At 38.5% G+C, this 18,828-nt stretch overlaps 1 protein-coding gene across 1 annotated transcript in view; it reads left to right on the plus strand.

Annotated features, from left to right (window-relative positions):
- slc2a13a (solute carrier family 2 member 13a) overlaps positions 1–18,828 on the plus strand; it is a 62,401-nt gene that overhangs the window by 8,062 nt on the left and 35,511 nt on the right. Inside the window, exons 2-3 of the mRNA XM_079623639.1 lie at positions 3,312–3,471; positions 7,380–7,588. Coding sequence (XP_079479765.1) covers positions 3,312–3,471; positions 7,380–7,588 — 369 coding nt within the window. The remainder of the gene's footprint in view (positions 1–3,311; positions 3,472–7,379; positions 7,589–18,828) is intronic.

Raw genomic sequence — 18,828 nt, forward strand, 5'->3', positions numbered from 1 at the left:
ATTTGTGAGAGCTATGTATGTTTATGTTTAGAGTTATGCAGTGAGAGTATTGTATTGGTTGATTAGCGACATGCTAACATCAGAATCTTCTGGAATCAATTGTTAGTCTAGTGTCCTGTGTAGACTGCTATTTGTACGATGCAGGTTCCATTTAGTATCAACCCAGGATCATGGGAAAAACATGGCTGTGGCGACATTTCTGCAAAATGAATGTATGTTGATTTATAACACTCTCAAAGTGAAATGTCGATTTACTTTTATCCAATGGATGACGTGAATCTGGCAACATTTTAGTATGTTGGCTGTTGTGTGTATCACAGCAGTTCGGTAATTAAATGTCTTGTGAGTGACACTAAAAGTTAATACTCTATCGTGTTTGAAAATAGTGTTCCATTTACATTAAACCCTAGCATAATCCCAGTTAACTAAAGCAAACATGAGATATAAGCCATTTACTTAAGCAATCATACCATTGTAGCCCGTTTCTACAAGTTTTTAAGCTCTTTTATTGTGCAATGCTGTACCATAAGCTACCAAACAAGTTTACTAGTAGTGTATGTATGCATTTTACAAATCATGCTCTACGGTGATAGCGTTTTGAAGTCAAAACATAGTGTTATGCAAGAAACCACATGACAATTGTCTTTATTAATCAATAATCTACACCTGTAATCATTATTTGTGTGAACAGAAATATAAGTTGCTGGTGATTTAAGCTGTAAAATGTATGCATAGGCACATCTTTCCAGTGAGCTGAGGTTGGTTAGGATGAGTCCATAGAAGGTAGCTGCTTTTTCAGATTCGGTTTTGGAACAGACCCTTTGAGACAACTGGGCGAGTCGTGGTTTCATTGCATATGCAAATTATTTGATGTTTTGCCCCAGTGCCACGTATGAAAAATGAGACGACATGTTTTCACCACATACAGAGATATCACGCTCCACGCAGTCATTTTGAATGATCCTTCCATGTGGCATAATATCGGTCTTCCCACATGTATAAAAAATGAGGGATTTTTGCATCGTTGGATATTCTCCATCAAACTACGTGAGAAGAGAACACATCCTTCACTCATGTGAAGTCAGTGTCTTCCAAAACGTAAATGAGATGCCAATAACTGCTGTCTTCTCGCAGTATTGATTAACCTCCTTGTGAGGGAAGCAGCGAGGCGTTCCCATGGCAACAGGTGCGTTGTCTGCCGGGCAACGAGAGCGACAGTGAACTGGGGCTATTAATAGACTTTATAGGGAGCGGTTATGTCGTAGACCTTGTCAGATTAATGTGGGCATGCATGGACTTTTTGTTTGTTCTCCTGTGTAAATATCAAGTGAACACTGGTCCCGCCGCACAACATCACACTTCAATTTCCTTCCCCATCCCAGTCTGTTGGAAGCAAATTCACATTTTACGGCGTCCCTGCGTTTCCAGAAATCACTTGCTTGTTGAAAATTTGCATAATGTGACACATCTGTGATGTAATTGGCGGGAATGAGAAGGATGTGGCCTGGCTGTATCATCTCTTGAGCCCCATGTGATTGGCGGGGAACACGGGCACACAAAGCATGTTCACTATGCGTGTCACATATTGTTGCGCGGTCCTTTGTAGATCTGAGAGACAATGCCAGTGTAATAAGGCTTTCAGTGTTTGGGGATTTATCATGTGGTGCATGTCTGCAGTACTAGATTCGGATTCGAACAGCATTACTGGCACGCATAAACTCACTTTCATATGTTAAATAAAATAACCTTTTTCATTTTGTTTATTTATCTTTTTTTTCTACTACTATATATATATATATATTTTTTTTTTACACTACTATACTTTAATAAAAAGTAAAAATTAATTGTTCACCCAAAATGACCCCTATGCCATTCCAAATCCATATTATTATTATTATTAGTTGTGGAACACGATATGAAAATTAAGCTTTTCCCCGTTATGGTTGAATCACGGAAGCTACACCAGTTATTTTGCCAAGAGATCTCTTATTTATTATTTATATACATACGTGTGTCAGACAAGATCACTGAAATGAATTAGTTCGGAATATACTGGCTATAATGAAAGTGAATGGAGCTTGGGCTGTCAACCTCAAAAATGATAAAGATTAACTCTAGAATATATAGTGTACAAATAATATGGGATACTTTATGATTCTTTTCTGAAATGCTTTTGGTGCTTTTTAGGGATGCACGATATCGGCTACCACATCGGTATCGTCCGATATATGTTTATTTGAAATGTTATCGATATATTAAAGCCGATCAATAATTAATTATTTCCTTCAGCTGAGACACTGTTCGCCTTGATTGTTTTGAATTGCTTGAAATATGATAGGAATCACTTCAAAACAGGAAAATACAGTTAAGTGCAATTTTTAACGCAAGTCTGTCATGACGGCTAAATCATCATAATTGTGTTTTTGGGACATGGATTTTAAATATCAAATGCAAATATAAAGAATTATCGGTTATCGGTATCGGCCAACATTTTCATATCGGTGCACCCCTAGTGATTGTGTCATTTTGGAGCTCAACAGCCCCAATCTCCATTCACTTTCATTATGGAGAAGACAGTAGTTTCTTTAACTTTTCTCCTTTTGTGTTCCACAGAAGAAAGAAAGTCAGTAGCAACAGGTTGAGTGAAGGATTGCATTTTCATTTTTGGGTGACTCATTCCCAAGCGTTTGTGCTTTGGGCACTATACTTTCTAACCACAGGATAGATTTAGAAAGAAAACCTTTGTAATAAAAGACAAAAGTGTGTAGGAAATGCATTTTCTGTTGTGCTTATCCATGTTTTTGACTTCTTCCATCCATTCAATACAGCATACTCTAATGTTGAAATGATTTTCTACGTAATACTATATAGGGTACAACGGGGCTTAAGAAAAATGTGCTTTTCACTACTCTGTGTATGATTTATATAGATTTACAGTATTGACAATACATTATATTTTATTATATGACATGATTAATATCACATTTTTAAATATGATGGATTCTGATCTGATTCTAGTGATTTAGAGGGAAATCAAATCAAAGGCGCCTTTTACCCCGGTGCGTATTTAGCCATGTTGTACCCTATATAATAACTCTTTATCACGGCACTAAAATTCAATTATCTTTAATTGATATTTCAAAACTATTACTGTTTATGTCCACCACCATCATCCCACTGGGACAACATACTGCACTGTAATGTCTTATACCGTAATTAGTTTTGCATCTGTGTAATGTGAGCAGCTAATGGAAAGATGCCAAACCAAATGGAAAATAGCCTATATTTGACTGCTATATACATCCGTCCAGGTATTGGGTCCATGACCATTCCTGTGTACATCGCCGAAACGTCGCCACCCCACCTGAGAGGACGCCTGGTCACCATCAACACACTGTTCATCACAGCGGGCCAATTCATAGCCAGCCTTATCGATGGGGCCTTCAGCTACATGCAGCATGGAGGCTGGAGGTAGGAGCACCAAGTCTTTAATGGCAGAATTTGCATTGAATCTAGAATTTGTCTTGTTTCTTTGCTGTGGTGTCAAAGGCTGAACAATACAATGGCCGTGTTTTTTTATATTTGAGAGTTAGTATTGAATGGTTTCCATGATGTTCACAATCTACAGCACTATGGCTAAAGAAATGAGATGTGAGCTTGAAGTCTGAATTGAGTGTGATGCGAGAATGAATTCACTGTGTGGATTTGTCTACCTCTGTGTGATGTGAACGTCAACTCTACTGGAAAGAACAGTCCTGTAGGGCAGATCCTGTAAATCATATCATTCTCACTCTTATCTAGCCTGTCATAATAAACCCTCAAAACAAAACAAAATAAATGTAAAAGCAGAAAATATCCCCCTCACCATGTGTAGCTGTTGCTCTAGGAAAGAAAATGTTATACTTTATGGAAATGTTGCCATTTATTTACTTTTATCTTCCCCGGGATCTAAACCACAAATCGCTCCATGTCAATGAAGGGATTACTGCGGAACCAACTAATTCTCATGATAATTTGCAGTAAATAATGATTCAAAGGATGGCTAGGTTCATACAAAAAAGTTATGACGGTTTTTGCTTTATGTATATTACAGACCAAATTGGCTTAACTGGCAGATATTAATGGTAAAAAAAAAAAAATGTGATTATTTTTCTCAGAAATACTAAGCACAAGCCTTACTGTTTGTCTCCACACTCTGAAATTTTTTTTTTTCGTCTAAGATTTTAGTAAAATATGGGTAATACTTTACAATAAGGTTTCTTTTGTTAATTAACTACAGTACTTAAGTTAATTTAAACCAACAATGAACAATACGTAATAATACAATATACGCAATACAATACTTCATCTTAGTTCAAGTTAATTTCAACATTTACTACTAGTACATTCAACATTTGAATCTATTAACAGTAATTAATGCACTGTGAACTGACCTACGTAAACATTTTTATTAACTAAGATTAACAAAGGTTAATAAACGCTGAACAATTTTAATTTTCATTATTAGTTTGTTAGTTAATGCACTCGTTGTAAATTGTTAAAGCTGCAGTCCGTAGCTTTTTTTTTGGGTTACAAATTATCCAGCCAGTGTTCAAAAAGTAAGCTTGTAATAATGTTTTTAATTCCAGTGGCACTGGTGGATTTCTGCGGGAAATTGGAGCATGTCTTTGCGTCATTACGTCACATCTGTAAAGAAGGTGTCTCGGCTAGTAGGCTATATTGCGTGTGAGGATGTTGGAGGTGGAGATTTATAGCCTTTTCTCACAGCACTTGATATGATTAAACGTATTAATTTGATTGCGGATCCAGAAAGGTTCAAACAACAATCACCAGTGACAAGATTCACCCGTTGTAAAATGCAAAAGACTTCAAAGAGACTGCAACCGGGCCCAGGCGAAAACAAGGATAAAAATCTGAAGGGCATTGAACGTAGTCACGCAATGCTGATGTTGTTAACATTAACAATTTGAGAAAAAAAGTATAATTTGCACGGTTTTACGTGATATGTTAAGCGATCGTTAGATTTAATCAGCGCAATTTACTACAAATTATTTTTTTTGTTGTTGGTCAGAACAAAAGTGGATGATAGTTGGTGAAAATGATTATGTTGGTCATACTTCCAAAAAGTAAAATCTGTGATTGCGAATGCCAGTATCCACACCGGCGCGGTGACTGACAGCCGCACGTTGTCCTCAAAACATTGGATTCATCCGCGCTGTGCCGTGTCGAGGCACAACCCACGTAAAGTTGATAATTCCGCAAATATCTGCAATTGCAGATTTCGAACAGAGATTGCGACAAAGAGGAAAAACTGCGGACTGCAGCTTTAAATATGTAAACTATGTATGATAAGAATTTGTGAGAATCTTAAAATCAGTTTATATATATATATATATATATACAGTATAGGCCTAATGTATGAAATATGATCATATAATATTTACAAGTATGTATTTATTCTTAAAACAAGAAAAAAACTATTTCTGATTATACTTTAGACATTATATTAACTATAAGTAACTTTGCGACTACATGTCAATTAACTAACTCTCATCAAATAGAAACTACATGTCAACTAACTCTCAAAACTATTAGTATTATTAGACTGTTAGGGCTAGTAAATAAGTTGACATTTACTTGCAGAGTTGCTTATCAGTCTGTATATCTTCTGTTGGGGACCTTCAAAATAAAGTGTTTGCAGATTTCAAGCAGACAATCTACTAATACTCTAATGACTGCTAGTCGACATGTAGTTGGAAAGGTACTTATAGTAAAATGTCTAAAGTGGACCATTGAAATAAAGTGTTGCCCAATTTGTCAAAGGAATGCTTTTTTTTTAGTTAACACCATTCAGCCTATACCATTAACGTCATGTTCTGTTCACATCAGATGTAGTCTTAAAAATAAACTAGCTACAAAGCGTAGGCACCATGTAATCTTTCAGCAGCTGAGGATAAGAGACTATGAGACAAAAACAATGATTTTTTTCTTCTAATTTCTTTTAAAGTGTGTATGTCAGGTTAAATTTTTAATTATGATTGACACAAAATAGTTAGGGGAAATACACGTTTGACAAGTTGATGTATTGTTTTGTATGTTTTTCGATACCTAAAGGCAGAATATAAGATGAAAAAGTTTGTTATTTTCAGTCCTCACTTAAAACTGCCCATCCCCCCAAACGAATCGTTTGACGTCATAACAGGGAGACGTCTCCCCAGCTCGCTGAGCTGTGTTGATAATTGTACGAGTGATAGAGCGAGAGAATTAGTGATTAGGACATTTATTTATTTATTTAGTTAGTTATTTAAGTTAGGTAGTTAGTATACGCAGGCGTATTTTCACGATGGTGAATTACTGCGTTTGTGCTGTGTGCAAAAACACCGTTAAAACCGGTCACAGAGTCCACTGTGTTCCGTGCCTGGGTCAACTTTGTTCGGACCAAACGCGCTGACTTCAGTGCTGCTTCCGTATCCAAGACTTCGGTCATTTGCAGCGCCCATTTCACTGAGAAGGACTACGCGGTTGGAGATCTCATGAGTTATAAAATGGGATTTAAAACCGAGACTGGTAGCTGATGCGGTACCTACGGTGCTACTGAAGCAGTCGATCGCGCCCGCGCCTCTCTCTCTCTCTCTCACACACACACACACACACACACACACCAACATATTCCAGCATTGCAATCTTGACACCGCAGGCTGTTCATTATAGCCACGGAGCTTCAGAGCTAAGGCGGAGCTACAGATTATGTGTCCCTAAATAACCCGCGCATAACAGTAAGCCAACGTTAGTTCCGCATGAATTAATTTGCACGCGAGTTTTATTTATTTTCATACTGTGTATTCTCCGTGTATATTCAAGCACCGAACCGTGACGCCCGTACCGTTTCGGTTCAATACGAATACATGTACCGTTCCACCGCTAAGTTATGCCTATACTACCAGACACCTGACCAACTCTCCACTGGTTCTTCTTCACACCAGATATTTATGTTTCTTCGATATGAATTATTTACATTTCTGTTTGGCTCCTCATCTGTCTCCCGCCTGGGAGGCTCAAAATTGTATGGCTGTGGGCCATCGTATAGGTTTGAGGGGGATTTTGGATCTCCTCAGACTCAAAACTCTCCATACTTCAATAGAACTTTGTTGGCGCGACTCCCTTGTATGACGTCACAGCTCAGCCCTTGTTTTAAAAATATGATCTTGACAGAAATGGCTATAAATCTTATTGCAGGGCAGTTACAGTAATAATTTTAATGCTAATTACATTTTCACTCAGACATCTAACCCTTATTTAATATATCTAAAAAATAAATTTAACCTGACATACACACTTTAACATCCTCAATTAATGAAATTTCTTTTTCATCTGTGTAGGTATATGCTGGGTCTGTCAGTGGTCCCTGCATTGCTGCAGTTCCTAGGGTTCCTCTTCCTACCAGAGAGTCCTCGCTGGCTCATCCAGAAAGGTCTAACCCAAAAGGCCCGGCGCGTGCTCAGTCAAATACGTGGCAACCAGAACATTGACGAGGAGTATGATACTATCAAAAGCAGCATTGAAGAGGAGGAAAAGGACTGTGGAGGAGGTGAGAAAATAGTCTTGCAAACACTCAGAGATGCAAGTAGCTCAAAGAAACACAAATATAGTCTCAGTTCGCTGGTTTCATTAAATTATGGAAAGTACTCAAGTGCACAAGAGCACGCCGTGTGGATATTGGTAACTTTTCAGCGATTTGCTGCATAAATGCGCCCGGAAGCCATTCGTTTGAAATGGGAATTGGTGAATGGAGATGAAATGAGTATCAGAAACTGCTAAAAAATGCGACAAACTTGCGGTGACCAATAGGGATGGTCAATAAGTCTAGAACTGCTCTGATTCATTTAGTGAGTCGTTAGACTGATTCAAACCGATTACTAAAATATAATTGGTCTTTTTAACTAATTCATTTAAAAATAATTTCCCCATGAGACTTATTTGTTAAAGTCCCCTTGTGGTGAAAATCAAGTTTTTAAGTTGTTTATATGCCTATGTGGTGTTTTTGATATGGTTTAAGACAAACCATGTGCAAATTCATAAGTCAACACCATTGTTGAGTACTTTCTCCTTAAAACTGCAGTGAACCAAAGACACTAACGCGGTTTGAAATCGCTGGTGTTTCTGAGGTCACAAATTACCTTGTAACCAATCAGGTCAACGACTGGATCTCTGAGCTGCTGTGAGTGAGTGGAGGTGGGGCTAATTTGCATATTCATAGAACCACGTATACTACACGAGGCAAGGATGTAGTTACATTCAAGCTATTTTAAGGCATGAAGAAATTATCTTCAAAGAAAAAATATGCTTAAATATGTAATTTTGGTGATCAAATAAGAGTTTTAAGGGATACAATTTTTGACTGCAGAGGGACTATTTTGCAGTAGCACTATATATTCAGTAGTGACGCAGTCCCAGAATTCTGCTACAGCAATGTGTCCAATTCTACTCCTGGAGGTCCACTTTCCTGTAGAATTTAACTCTGCTTAACACACCTGGAAGTTTCTCGTGATCCTGAAGACCTTGATTAGTTCAGATGATTCAGATATATTTAGTTAGGGCCAGAGCTAAAAACTGCTGGAAGATACTTTCCAGAAGAAGCATTGAACACTCTTGTGTCACCGAGTATTTTGGTAAAATGTTCCAAGTGCAATGATCAAAGAATGCCGATCAAGAGCAGTTAACGGAACTATGATTTATCACGAAATGTCATGAAAATCAATTGGCTCCAGTAGTCTCAGTTAAGCACCTACACATCGGATTTCAGACAGTAAAGCTCACATAATCCGTTGTCTGATGCAGTCGGATCTAGCAGTTAAGTAGGAACACCTACTAGCAACAAACAGTACAGCATCTTGTCAACCTTAGTATCAATACATTTTTATCCGCATGAAAGCAACAAGAACAACAAATCAAAGTAATCGAAGATGTGGCAGCAAGTCTCACAGAATCAAAAAAGCTTGGGAAATGTCAAGAGTCAAGGGACAAGCGTATATTGGAAAGTGGATTCGTTCTGTCCTTAATTACCTCTGATTCAGAGCTCGCTAACTACTGGCTTAAGAGGACTTTACATCCCACTTTTCTCTGCAGAACTAAAAGTGAAGGAGCCCTTTAGAGTTTTCTAGCTCTATCCAGAACAACAGTCTTATTGTGGTACATTCGAAAATGCCATGTTGCACATTATTATCCGCTACAGTCCAGCAGGTAACTTGGTGGAGATTAATGGAAATGAAAGGGGAACAAATGTTTTTTTTTAATGCCGAACAGTACATGCAGGGCACACCAGCAATAAAAACCCAAAGGTGCCACAGGTGTTCATGGACCAAAATTCATTTGAGTTAACCTTTAATAGTAAAATGCAATGGAAGGCAACATTACCAGCAATTCAACAGCACAGCAGGGCAGAAAAAACTACTGAATAGCACATAGCCGTAGGTGGAGCCAATTACTAACCATGGGAAGTCACCCAGCCCTTATACAACCTCGTTTACTAACCAATCACATGTCAGTCATAGTGTCCCAGACCTTATTGCCACTTTAGAACATCTAAATATGATTGACACTTTGTTATGGGACAGGTTTTTGACCTCAGACAAGTCATTGTGAAACCAGGGCATGAGCCGAAGACCCTATGGACATTATGGTGAATACACCTTTGACAGAAACACATATATTTTCTGGTTCTGCAGCTGTGATAGTGATGAACTCATGCTCTCATCTCTCAAATGTGAAAGGTCACTGTTCATGGGTTTCAAATGGGCAAATGTCAATTACTGTGACAGTAGGTAGTAGTTACAGGAGCTGAAGTGAAGCGATTGCTGTGCTTGTTCTTAAGGGTTGTTTGGAGCAGAGGTCGCATTAACCGAACATTTTTTATCATTGAGATACATTTTTTTTGCAGTGACAGAAAAATCTGAAGGCCGTCCGTCATTTTGACAGATTACACTGAGGGTGATCTATTGCAGTGTTTTTCAACTGGTGGGGCGCGACCCAAAAGTGGGTTGCGGAATGTGTAGTCAAGGAAACAACAACGAACGTAATTGTACGTTTTTCTGATGCGAGACTTTTATTTTGAAAGACGTGCGTGAAAGTTCAAGCTGTTGACACCTCTGTCAGACGCGGTTAAAGTTGTTGTTTTGCCTGTTCTACTGTCAGGTGAGATGTTGTCGGGCTATATGTTAGTGACATTATTGTAATATTATTTACGTAACTAGTTACAAAATAAAGTCTCTCACCTCAGAAAAACGAACTTTCCTGTCCCGTCAGCCATTATACATTATACTATCACATCATTATTAATTATTAAAGGGAAAAGAAACTATGAGCATGCAACATTGTTGTCAATTAGTAAGTCTATTAGTTTGGAGAAACAGTGGGTTGCAGAAACCAAAAGTCATTAATTTACTGTTAGTATTTCCAATTTTAGGTAACAAGAGTAAGAGTTTAACCAAAGTCAGTTCATGCTGTGGCCACATTTGCATGCCCTATTTAAAAATCCAGCATTTCTGGTCACCAGCATAAGGAATGTTTTGCAAGCTGGGACCAAAATGGTATAGCTGGGGATGCTGCTGGTCCCCAGCATGGGGGAGTGCTGGTGGTCCAGCTACCACCAGCTAGACCAGCATTATACCACCAGTATAAACCAGCCTGAACTAACATGGAATTCATGCATGTTTCAACAGGGAATGTGTATGTGGAGTCCAAAGGGCATGTCTCAGGACACTGACTGTTTCTATGGGAACTGGAGCTTCTAACAGCAGTTGAAGTGACGTGATGACTTTACCAATTAGTGGTTGGATCTTTAATATTGAGGGTGGGATTTAATTCTCTCGTTCACAGTAATATGAGAGCACCATGTTGGTATGTACTTCTTGGTTCAACAAATGAGCAGCTAGCCCTGCATTAAGTAGCTTGTACAAAGTTCAATAAAGTTCTGGAGGAGCATGTTCAGGTAATCAACCCAATTAGCATGAGAGGTGATTTATACTGCAATATATGCAAAAGCCTCTAAACGCCATGTCCGTCAAAATTTAGATAATGATATTGAGCGAATGCTCTCCGCACATACTATACGTTTATCAAATACTTTTGTTTAAAATCTGCTAATATCCGGTTCGTTGGCAGAAACCTCTAAACGCCACTTCCCTTTGTCAGCAAAAGCCTCCAAGTCCACAGAAGAACAAATCGGAAGATACGAATCAAATCATTTGATTTCAAGATGGATGACGGCGTGCGTATGAGCAGACTTTCATTTGCCGACCTGCAAGTTTTTAATCCTGTTTTGTCCATCATTACAGTGGCAATGACAAGATTTTGCAAAAAGCAAGTAAACACAACACTGTTCCTTGTGCTGCTGTTAAACTGACATGGAAACGGATGTGGACGTCACTTGCATCACAGCTCCCCCTACTGTGTGGATCAGTTTCTTCATTGTTACGTTTACAATTCTGCTTTCATTATTTGCAATGTTTCCAGTTGCATATTTAGTGATTTTTAAATGTTTGAAATGTATGTCTCTTGTTGTCCAAAGAGGTGGACTTTGAGGTTTTTGTGAAAAAAGCACACATGGACTTATCACTTGACATTGGACACTGGACTTTATAAATAAAAATAACGCATTTCAAAAACTGACTAATAACCTTTCATTGCCACTAAAGTGAAATTGCTGAACCTAAACATAAGAGCCTGGTAAAAAAAAAAAAAAAAAAAGAAGCTTTTTTTTTTACAAGAAAAAAAAAAAAAATATATATATATATCCAAACAACATTTAATGATCAGCTGTCAGCAGCTAATGTGATTTGGTTTTGTAGCTTAGTATTCTGTTAACTTGTCCTGAAGTTTTAATAACAGGAAGTTGTCTGTGAGAATGTAATTATTGCTTGCAAAATAGAGCAATAACTACCATTTCCTGTTGGAGGCATGGCCAGTAAAAAGCTAGATTGTTTTTTACTGGGGCACAAGCTCCTGCTGTAAAAATTTACTGATAAATCCTTGCCTGACAGTGGAGATATACTGACCTGAAAATCACCTTCTCTCACAAATGTTTTGAGGTCTTTGCGAAGGAACGCAAAGTTTCTTGGTGGAATGCAAAAGTTTTTGTGAGGGAATGCAAAGTTCTTGGGGGAGCGGCAGCAAAACTTTTGCGCAAAAGCATTGACAAATATTCATATTTTTTCCCTCCACCAGGTTTCTTTAGGGGCTCCGTAGTTTAGAGCTACCCTGCTGAAAAATACAGCATAAACCAGCATGAATTCCATGTTGGTCCAGGCTGATTTATGTTGCTGGTCTAGCTGGTGGGCCAGCACTCCCGCTTCCCATGCTGGGGACCAGCAAACAAGCAACCGGTATCCCATGCTGGTTCCAGCATGCAAAACATACCTTATGTTTGTCAATCCCACAATCCTCTGCGCAAGCCTGCCACTCAACTCCTACAGAGAATAAATCGAAAACACCTGCACACTCCACACCTGTGGACAGTAACAGTGATATCAGCGGTAACAGTTCACGTGCACCGCATCATTTCAGTGGTGACAGAGATTTTTGAAGAGAACATAATTATATTTGCATTGCAATCATGATGCGTTGTCCTACTGTGCGGATTGGATGTCGTTCTGTTTTTGTTTGTTTTGATTGTTCCTGATGTGAAACACCTCAGCACTAATAGAAAAGGAAACGGTAGATGTGGAGAGGATCAAGGGAAATGTAATGAGATATCCTCTAAATGAGGTGACACTGTTAAACCTGCCACCTGGTATCGCAATGATGGAGAAAGCTCAAATGAAACATCACACAGTAAGCAATAGAAATGAATCAGCGAGAGGAATGATGAATGCAAGACCTTTTCAAATAGTTTCATCAGCCTTTTTAATAAAATCATATTGATTTGTAAGGATACAATTAAGCAATATTACACTCACACTTGTGTCGTTGTAGGCTACTAAATATTAGGGGCTGTTTACTCAACACCGTTTTCAACTAAAAACGTACAACTTTTTATGCGTTTTGGCCGTTCGTTTACACGACAACAGCGTTTCGGGTGCCTGAAGATGCAAACTTTTAAAAACGGTTTTCAAAGTGCAAGTTTTTGAAAACGGTCTCTGTGTGAACAACAAAAAAGCGAATCTCTGTAGACGATGACGTCATGCACATGCGTATTACGTGTTCAGTCTATAGTGTTTCATCGCCATCTAACGGCCTGGCAGCAGAATACAGCGTTTTTAGTCGTTTTCGCGGATCCGTGTGAATGGGGATCGTTTTGACAATGGTGCCGTGTCGTCTGTACGCGGAAAACTCAAAGGAAAAACTTTCAGTTTTAAGCATATCGTTGTCGTGTAAACTTACCCTTAGCCTGACCATGATAAAGCTCCAATTTGGCTTACTGGGAAAATGTGACTATGATGACATTACTGCAAAATGATTTTATTTTAAGTTGCTTCTTGTGCATTTTGTGACGTGGTAAAGTAAAAAACGTGTTCAGTTTTATCTGAAACATACAACACAAAGTTTTATGATGTATTTGTTGTACGCAGCGACTCTGACGCTAAAATGCTAATGCTCTATCATGTTTGAAAATAACGAACCACCCATACCTAACCAATAGTGATATGAACTACAGTACTGATCAAGTTTTCAATGGCAGAAAGGCCATACTTATGAAGCTATTAATGCAAAAATCTAAATATATGAGAATACAAATCGTTCACTATGGTAAGTGTTTTCAGGTCATAACAGTATTTTGAAAGGAGCCGCATGAAAATAAGTTTTTATTAATCGATAATCTGCCCCTGTATCATAATTTGTGTGAACAGGAAGACAATTTGTAACTGGTGTTCATTTCAACTGGAAAATGCCGTAACCTATATGAATAGGCACCTTTTTTTGGAGGTTTGCAAAAATGTAGGTAGAGGCATGCTTCTCCAATGAGCAAGAAATATAGGCAGTATTAACGACACCCTGAATGAATAATTCAGAGATTTCATGAAACTCTTATGGAGCTCATGCCTCTAGGAAAATTGGTTATATATACACATGGAAATACATGTTCAGCAGCACATACCAATGAATTAAAGAGAATGTGTATTCATGTGTGTAGATGTGTTTTTTTCTTGATTTGTACAACTGTACATCTTGTACAGTGTGCTTTTATGCACGGTGTTACACCTTTTTAACACCTTGCATCTAAGCGTCTGCTTTCATCTCCAGACTTCATTATCCCCTAAGTGGCAAGATTTGCAAGTCTTATTTATAACATGACAAATTGAATATTAAAAATGCTGAAGGTGTTGTCTTTTACTTCAGTAGTCAGGGTTGAAAAAAAGCACACCGTGTACAATATATATATAGTCCTAAAAGTAATGAGAATTTCCAGTGCATTGTGGGCCCTACATATTACATGTATCGTATTTCATCTCAAACATGCTCTTTTCAGACACTGTTGTCTCTTGGTAAACAAGTAAACTTAACTTACATAATAATAATAATAATAAGAAGAAGAAGTTAGTGTGATGGAAACAAGGGGGTAATCCATCAGCCGGAAACTGAAGCTTCCCTTGGGGCCGCCATTGTATCAGACCACCACCTGCTGTTAGCATTCCATTGACTCCCATTCATTTTGGCGTCACTTTGACAGCGAATAACTTTACTAATCTGAGGCGTTTAAAGACTCCATTTGTCCATTATTTATTTCTAAAGAAACACAACAATTTATAAAAGGCTCCATTACCTTGTATCTTATGTTATGGCCCAGTAGAAGCAGTTTTTGTAAAAATAGGCTAACGATTGCGTCATAACCACTCGACTCTCTGTCGCACAGTCGAGAAATTACCGTATAGACAGGCGGAGAAGCTCGCAGGCAATCGGGGGGACGTGGAGGCATAAAGTCAAGGGAGAAGCCCATAGAGAGTGATAAAGTTGCTCCTGCTGCCAGCTCATGGACAGCTAATACTCACACTCTCCGTCTCTGTGAGATTCAGAAGGGAATGATTCAGATTTCTCTCGGCACAGCTACTAGAACACTTGCAGCTGTCAGACAGGTTGCTCACGTCACATCTACGTCATCAAGCTCAGTGTGAGCCTGCGCAGTGCGGTCAGCCATCAGGAAGTGAGTGCTTCTAATTGACTTCACTTTTCTCCGTTGAACAATGCCCACTCACACATAAACAAACATAGACACGAGACAAGAAGGAAACAATGCCTCCAACAACCGTGACACTCCAGTCCTATTTTTCTGAAAGACTGATATAAATTTTCACAAAATAAGTATTGCAATGACTTATTTTTATATATAAAAGACACAAGTAAAAGATGGAAGAGAAAAGAAAACAAATTGTTGACTGAATAAAAAATATTTCACATAGTTAGCTATAAAGATCTTAATAGTTCAGCATGATTCTCTTCAAAATGTTCCTCCCTCATTAAAATAGTTGACCTGAATGAGAAAACTGAAGGTATGTTTAAATTACAACGATGTACTAAAAACTGAAAAATTGTACAGGCTGCAACCTTGTCAAAACGATCCCTGTTCACACGGATCTGCGAAAACGACTAAAAACGCTGTAATATTCAGGCCAGGCCAGTAGTTGGCGATGTCACTTTGTAATGAAACACTACGCGCCTATAGACTGAACACGTAATATGCATGCGCAAGACGTCACTGTTATTAAAAATGCACATTTTTGTAGTTTACATGGAGACGATAACGGTATATTTTTCAGGAACTTGCACCTTGAAACACGGTTTCAAAAGATTGCGTTTTCAGGCCCGGAAAGAGCTATTGACGTCTAAATGAATGGCCAAAACCTATAATTTTTTTTTTTTTTTTCACCGTTGAAACCGGTGTCATGTAAACACCCCCTCCCTTTTTTTTTTTACACTGTCAACTATAATAATAATAATTCGTTACATTTATATAGCGCTTTATCTGAGACCTCAAAGCGCTTTACATAGAAGGGGGGAATCTCCTCAACCACCACCAATGTGCAGCATCCACTTGGATGATGCGACGGCAGCCATATTGCGCCAGAACGCCCACCACACACCAGCTTACTGGTGGAGAGGAGACAGTGATGAAGCCAATCAGTGTATGGGGATGATTAGGAGGCCATGATGGACAGAGGCCAAGGGGCAAATTTGGCCAGGATGCCGGGGTTACACCCCTACTCTTTTTCGAAGGACATGGTGGGATTTTTTAATGACCACAGAGAGTCAGGACCTCGGTTTAACGTCTCATCCGAAGGACGGTGCTCTTTTGACAGTATAGTGTCCCCATCACTATACTGGGGTGTTAGGACCCACACAGACCACAGGGTGAGCGCCCCCTGCTGGCCTTACTAACACCTCTACCAGCAGCAACCTGGTTTTCTCAGGAGGTCTCCCATCCAGGTACTAACCAGGCTCAGCCCCGCTTAGCTTCAGTGGGAAACCAGTCTTGGGCTACAGGGTGATATGGCTGCTGGTTAGACTATAGCGCCCCTTGTGGCAATACTGAGAATGCAACGTATTCCAGTGCATTGTAAACAGCAAAATCCGGTTCGTCACATTTCATAACTCTTGCTTGTGCAACTGAAAGTGTTTTCATTCATGTACTAGCCTAGTTTTCAGGCCTATGGTAAAAAAATAGCTCTTTTTTATTTTTAAGTGTGCAAAAAGCCTTTCAGACAAATTTTCAGTAAATGCATGGCTCATTTTTGTTTATTCTGCGAATGGGTGTATTAAACTGTATGTGTGTTTGTTCTGATACAATCATACTGATCGTATCATAGAGCGAGGCATTGAAAATAACCTATATTATCCTTTGATGAAGCATAATGTGAGAAGATTGGATCTCAGGCTTTTAGTGCGTTATATTAACAATACCAGAGAGCATTAGAACATAATGATCTATTCAGGAGTTCTGTGATGTTTGCCATGTTATGTTCACTCAACATACGGTCTGTAGCTTTTGTAATACAACGCTCCCAGTTCAAATATACATCCAATCTTCTGCAACCTTTGTGTAGATGTTTCCCAAATGTGACTACAGGTATGACAAATCGTGCTGAAATCTCTTATCTGCCACATTTAACTGGACACACAAACATACACACACAGCAGGCGAAAACTGTCACAATGGTGACGTCTTACAATATGAGATGTGCTTCTCATTGCAAATTCTGCCATTTTGGTGACATTTATGAGGATTGCGGGAAGCAGAAAAGAACAGTCGCTTGACTGAAAAGAACAATGTCCCAGAAATCTTGAATAATTCGAGCTTTTTCAAGCACGCTCAATAGGAGAGAGGCTTTTCATGCATTTTCATACAGTTCACACATAATAGCTGATGATGTTATTAGAAAGCTCTGTGGATTTTGGACTCTTGGTCTGAAAAGAGCTTTAGGAAGTGAAATGTTAGTGAATACATGCTGATAAAAGTGTGAGAAAACATGGAAATATTGTTTAGATTAGGAAAATATGCCTCATATACTGTATTTACAACCCCATGAAATGATTTGAATGCGATTTTGTTATTTCTAAATCATTTGATTTGATTGTGTCTTTAAGACTACGTGAACTAGGATTGTTAGTCGTATAGTAATCATACAAACGCCTTAAATTATTGAAATTCAGTTTTGTCAGCTTTTTTAAATATTTTTTTGGGTGATCTCAGTGAAATAATCTGTTAAATAAGCAGCTGGTGTCTCGCTCTAAAACGAAAGCCCTATTTATGATGTGCTTTTGTGTAAAGCGTGTTTCCAATGACAACAGCACTGAGATCAGGTGATATTCAGCGGCTCTGGTGTCTGTCTCAAGAGGGTAAATGGGAGCGAGTTTAAGCCAGTGGAGACAGACAGCTGTGTAAAGTGTATTTGTCCCTTACGTTCTCCCGTCATCTGTGAAAACATCATTTTCCATCATACTGTTGGATGTTGTCAGGCTGGAATGTGCCGTTGACCTGTTGCTTTACACAATAGCAAACCACTGAAAAAAAATGTGCCCTCTTGCCCTTAAACGTTTGACTTTGAGGAGATGGAATGTCCTTTATGATTGTATATGATTGTAAAGCGTTTGGATGTACAGTAGTACTAAAGCGCTGGATAAAATGCCTCATTCATTCATTCTTTAAACCTTTTTAGGGGTAAAAAAAATCTTTTAGATTGCTTTGTCATCTCTCTAGATTATTGTTATTATGACGTGTGTACTTGATCTTGTTTAGGTGTGTCTGTGTCTTCATAAATCGTTTCATTAAAGGAATATTTGTATTCAGATTTGATTTTGTCTTCGAGTATTGATTGGATTGTAGGAAGTTAGGCGTTGCTAACTAAATGGAGGCAGATCTGAATGGCAGTTTGCAGTCAGTCGTGGATATTTAGTCCAACCCTCTTGATGAAAGATTACGAGGAGAATATTTTCACATATTTTTTTTAATGATGTGCATGGATAAATATGTTACGTCTATTTCTGGGTTTGAGTTGTTAGCCTGTTAGGCTATGTTTACACGGAAACGATCTGATAGAAAACGCAAAAGTGGCGTTGCGTTATCCCTTTTTACTCTGCATTTAGACGAGCGTTATGGGGGGGGGGGGAATCTGCGTGCATATGGTGACGCAAAAGTGTGTGAAATTCGATGTAGTATGCACTCCAGGCGGAAGTGAAAGTGAAAAAGAGACGTGCTGACAGTTTTTCATGTTTAATACGGTAAAGCTGCTGCTTTAACCCTCGATGCTCTTCGCGTTTCGCTCAAAAATGACAGAATTTAAAAAAAATTTGTCAATGACATTAATACTATATTAGTTATGTTTATATAATATTATATAT

Source organism: Phoxinus phoxinus (genome assembly GCF_949152265.1).
Source record: "Phoxinus phoxinus genome assembly, chromosome: 9".
Classification (NCBI taxonomy): Eukaryota; Metazoa; Chordata; class Actinopteri; order Cypriniformes; family Leuciscidae; genus Phoxinus; species Phoxinus phoxinus.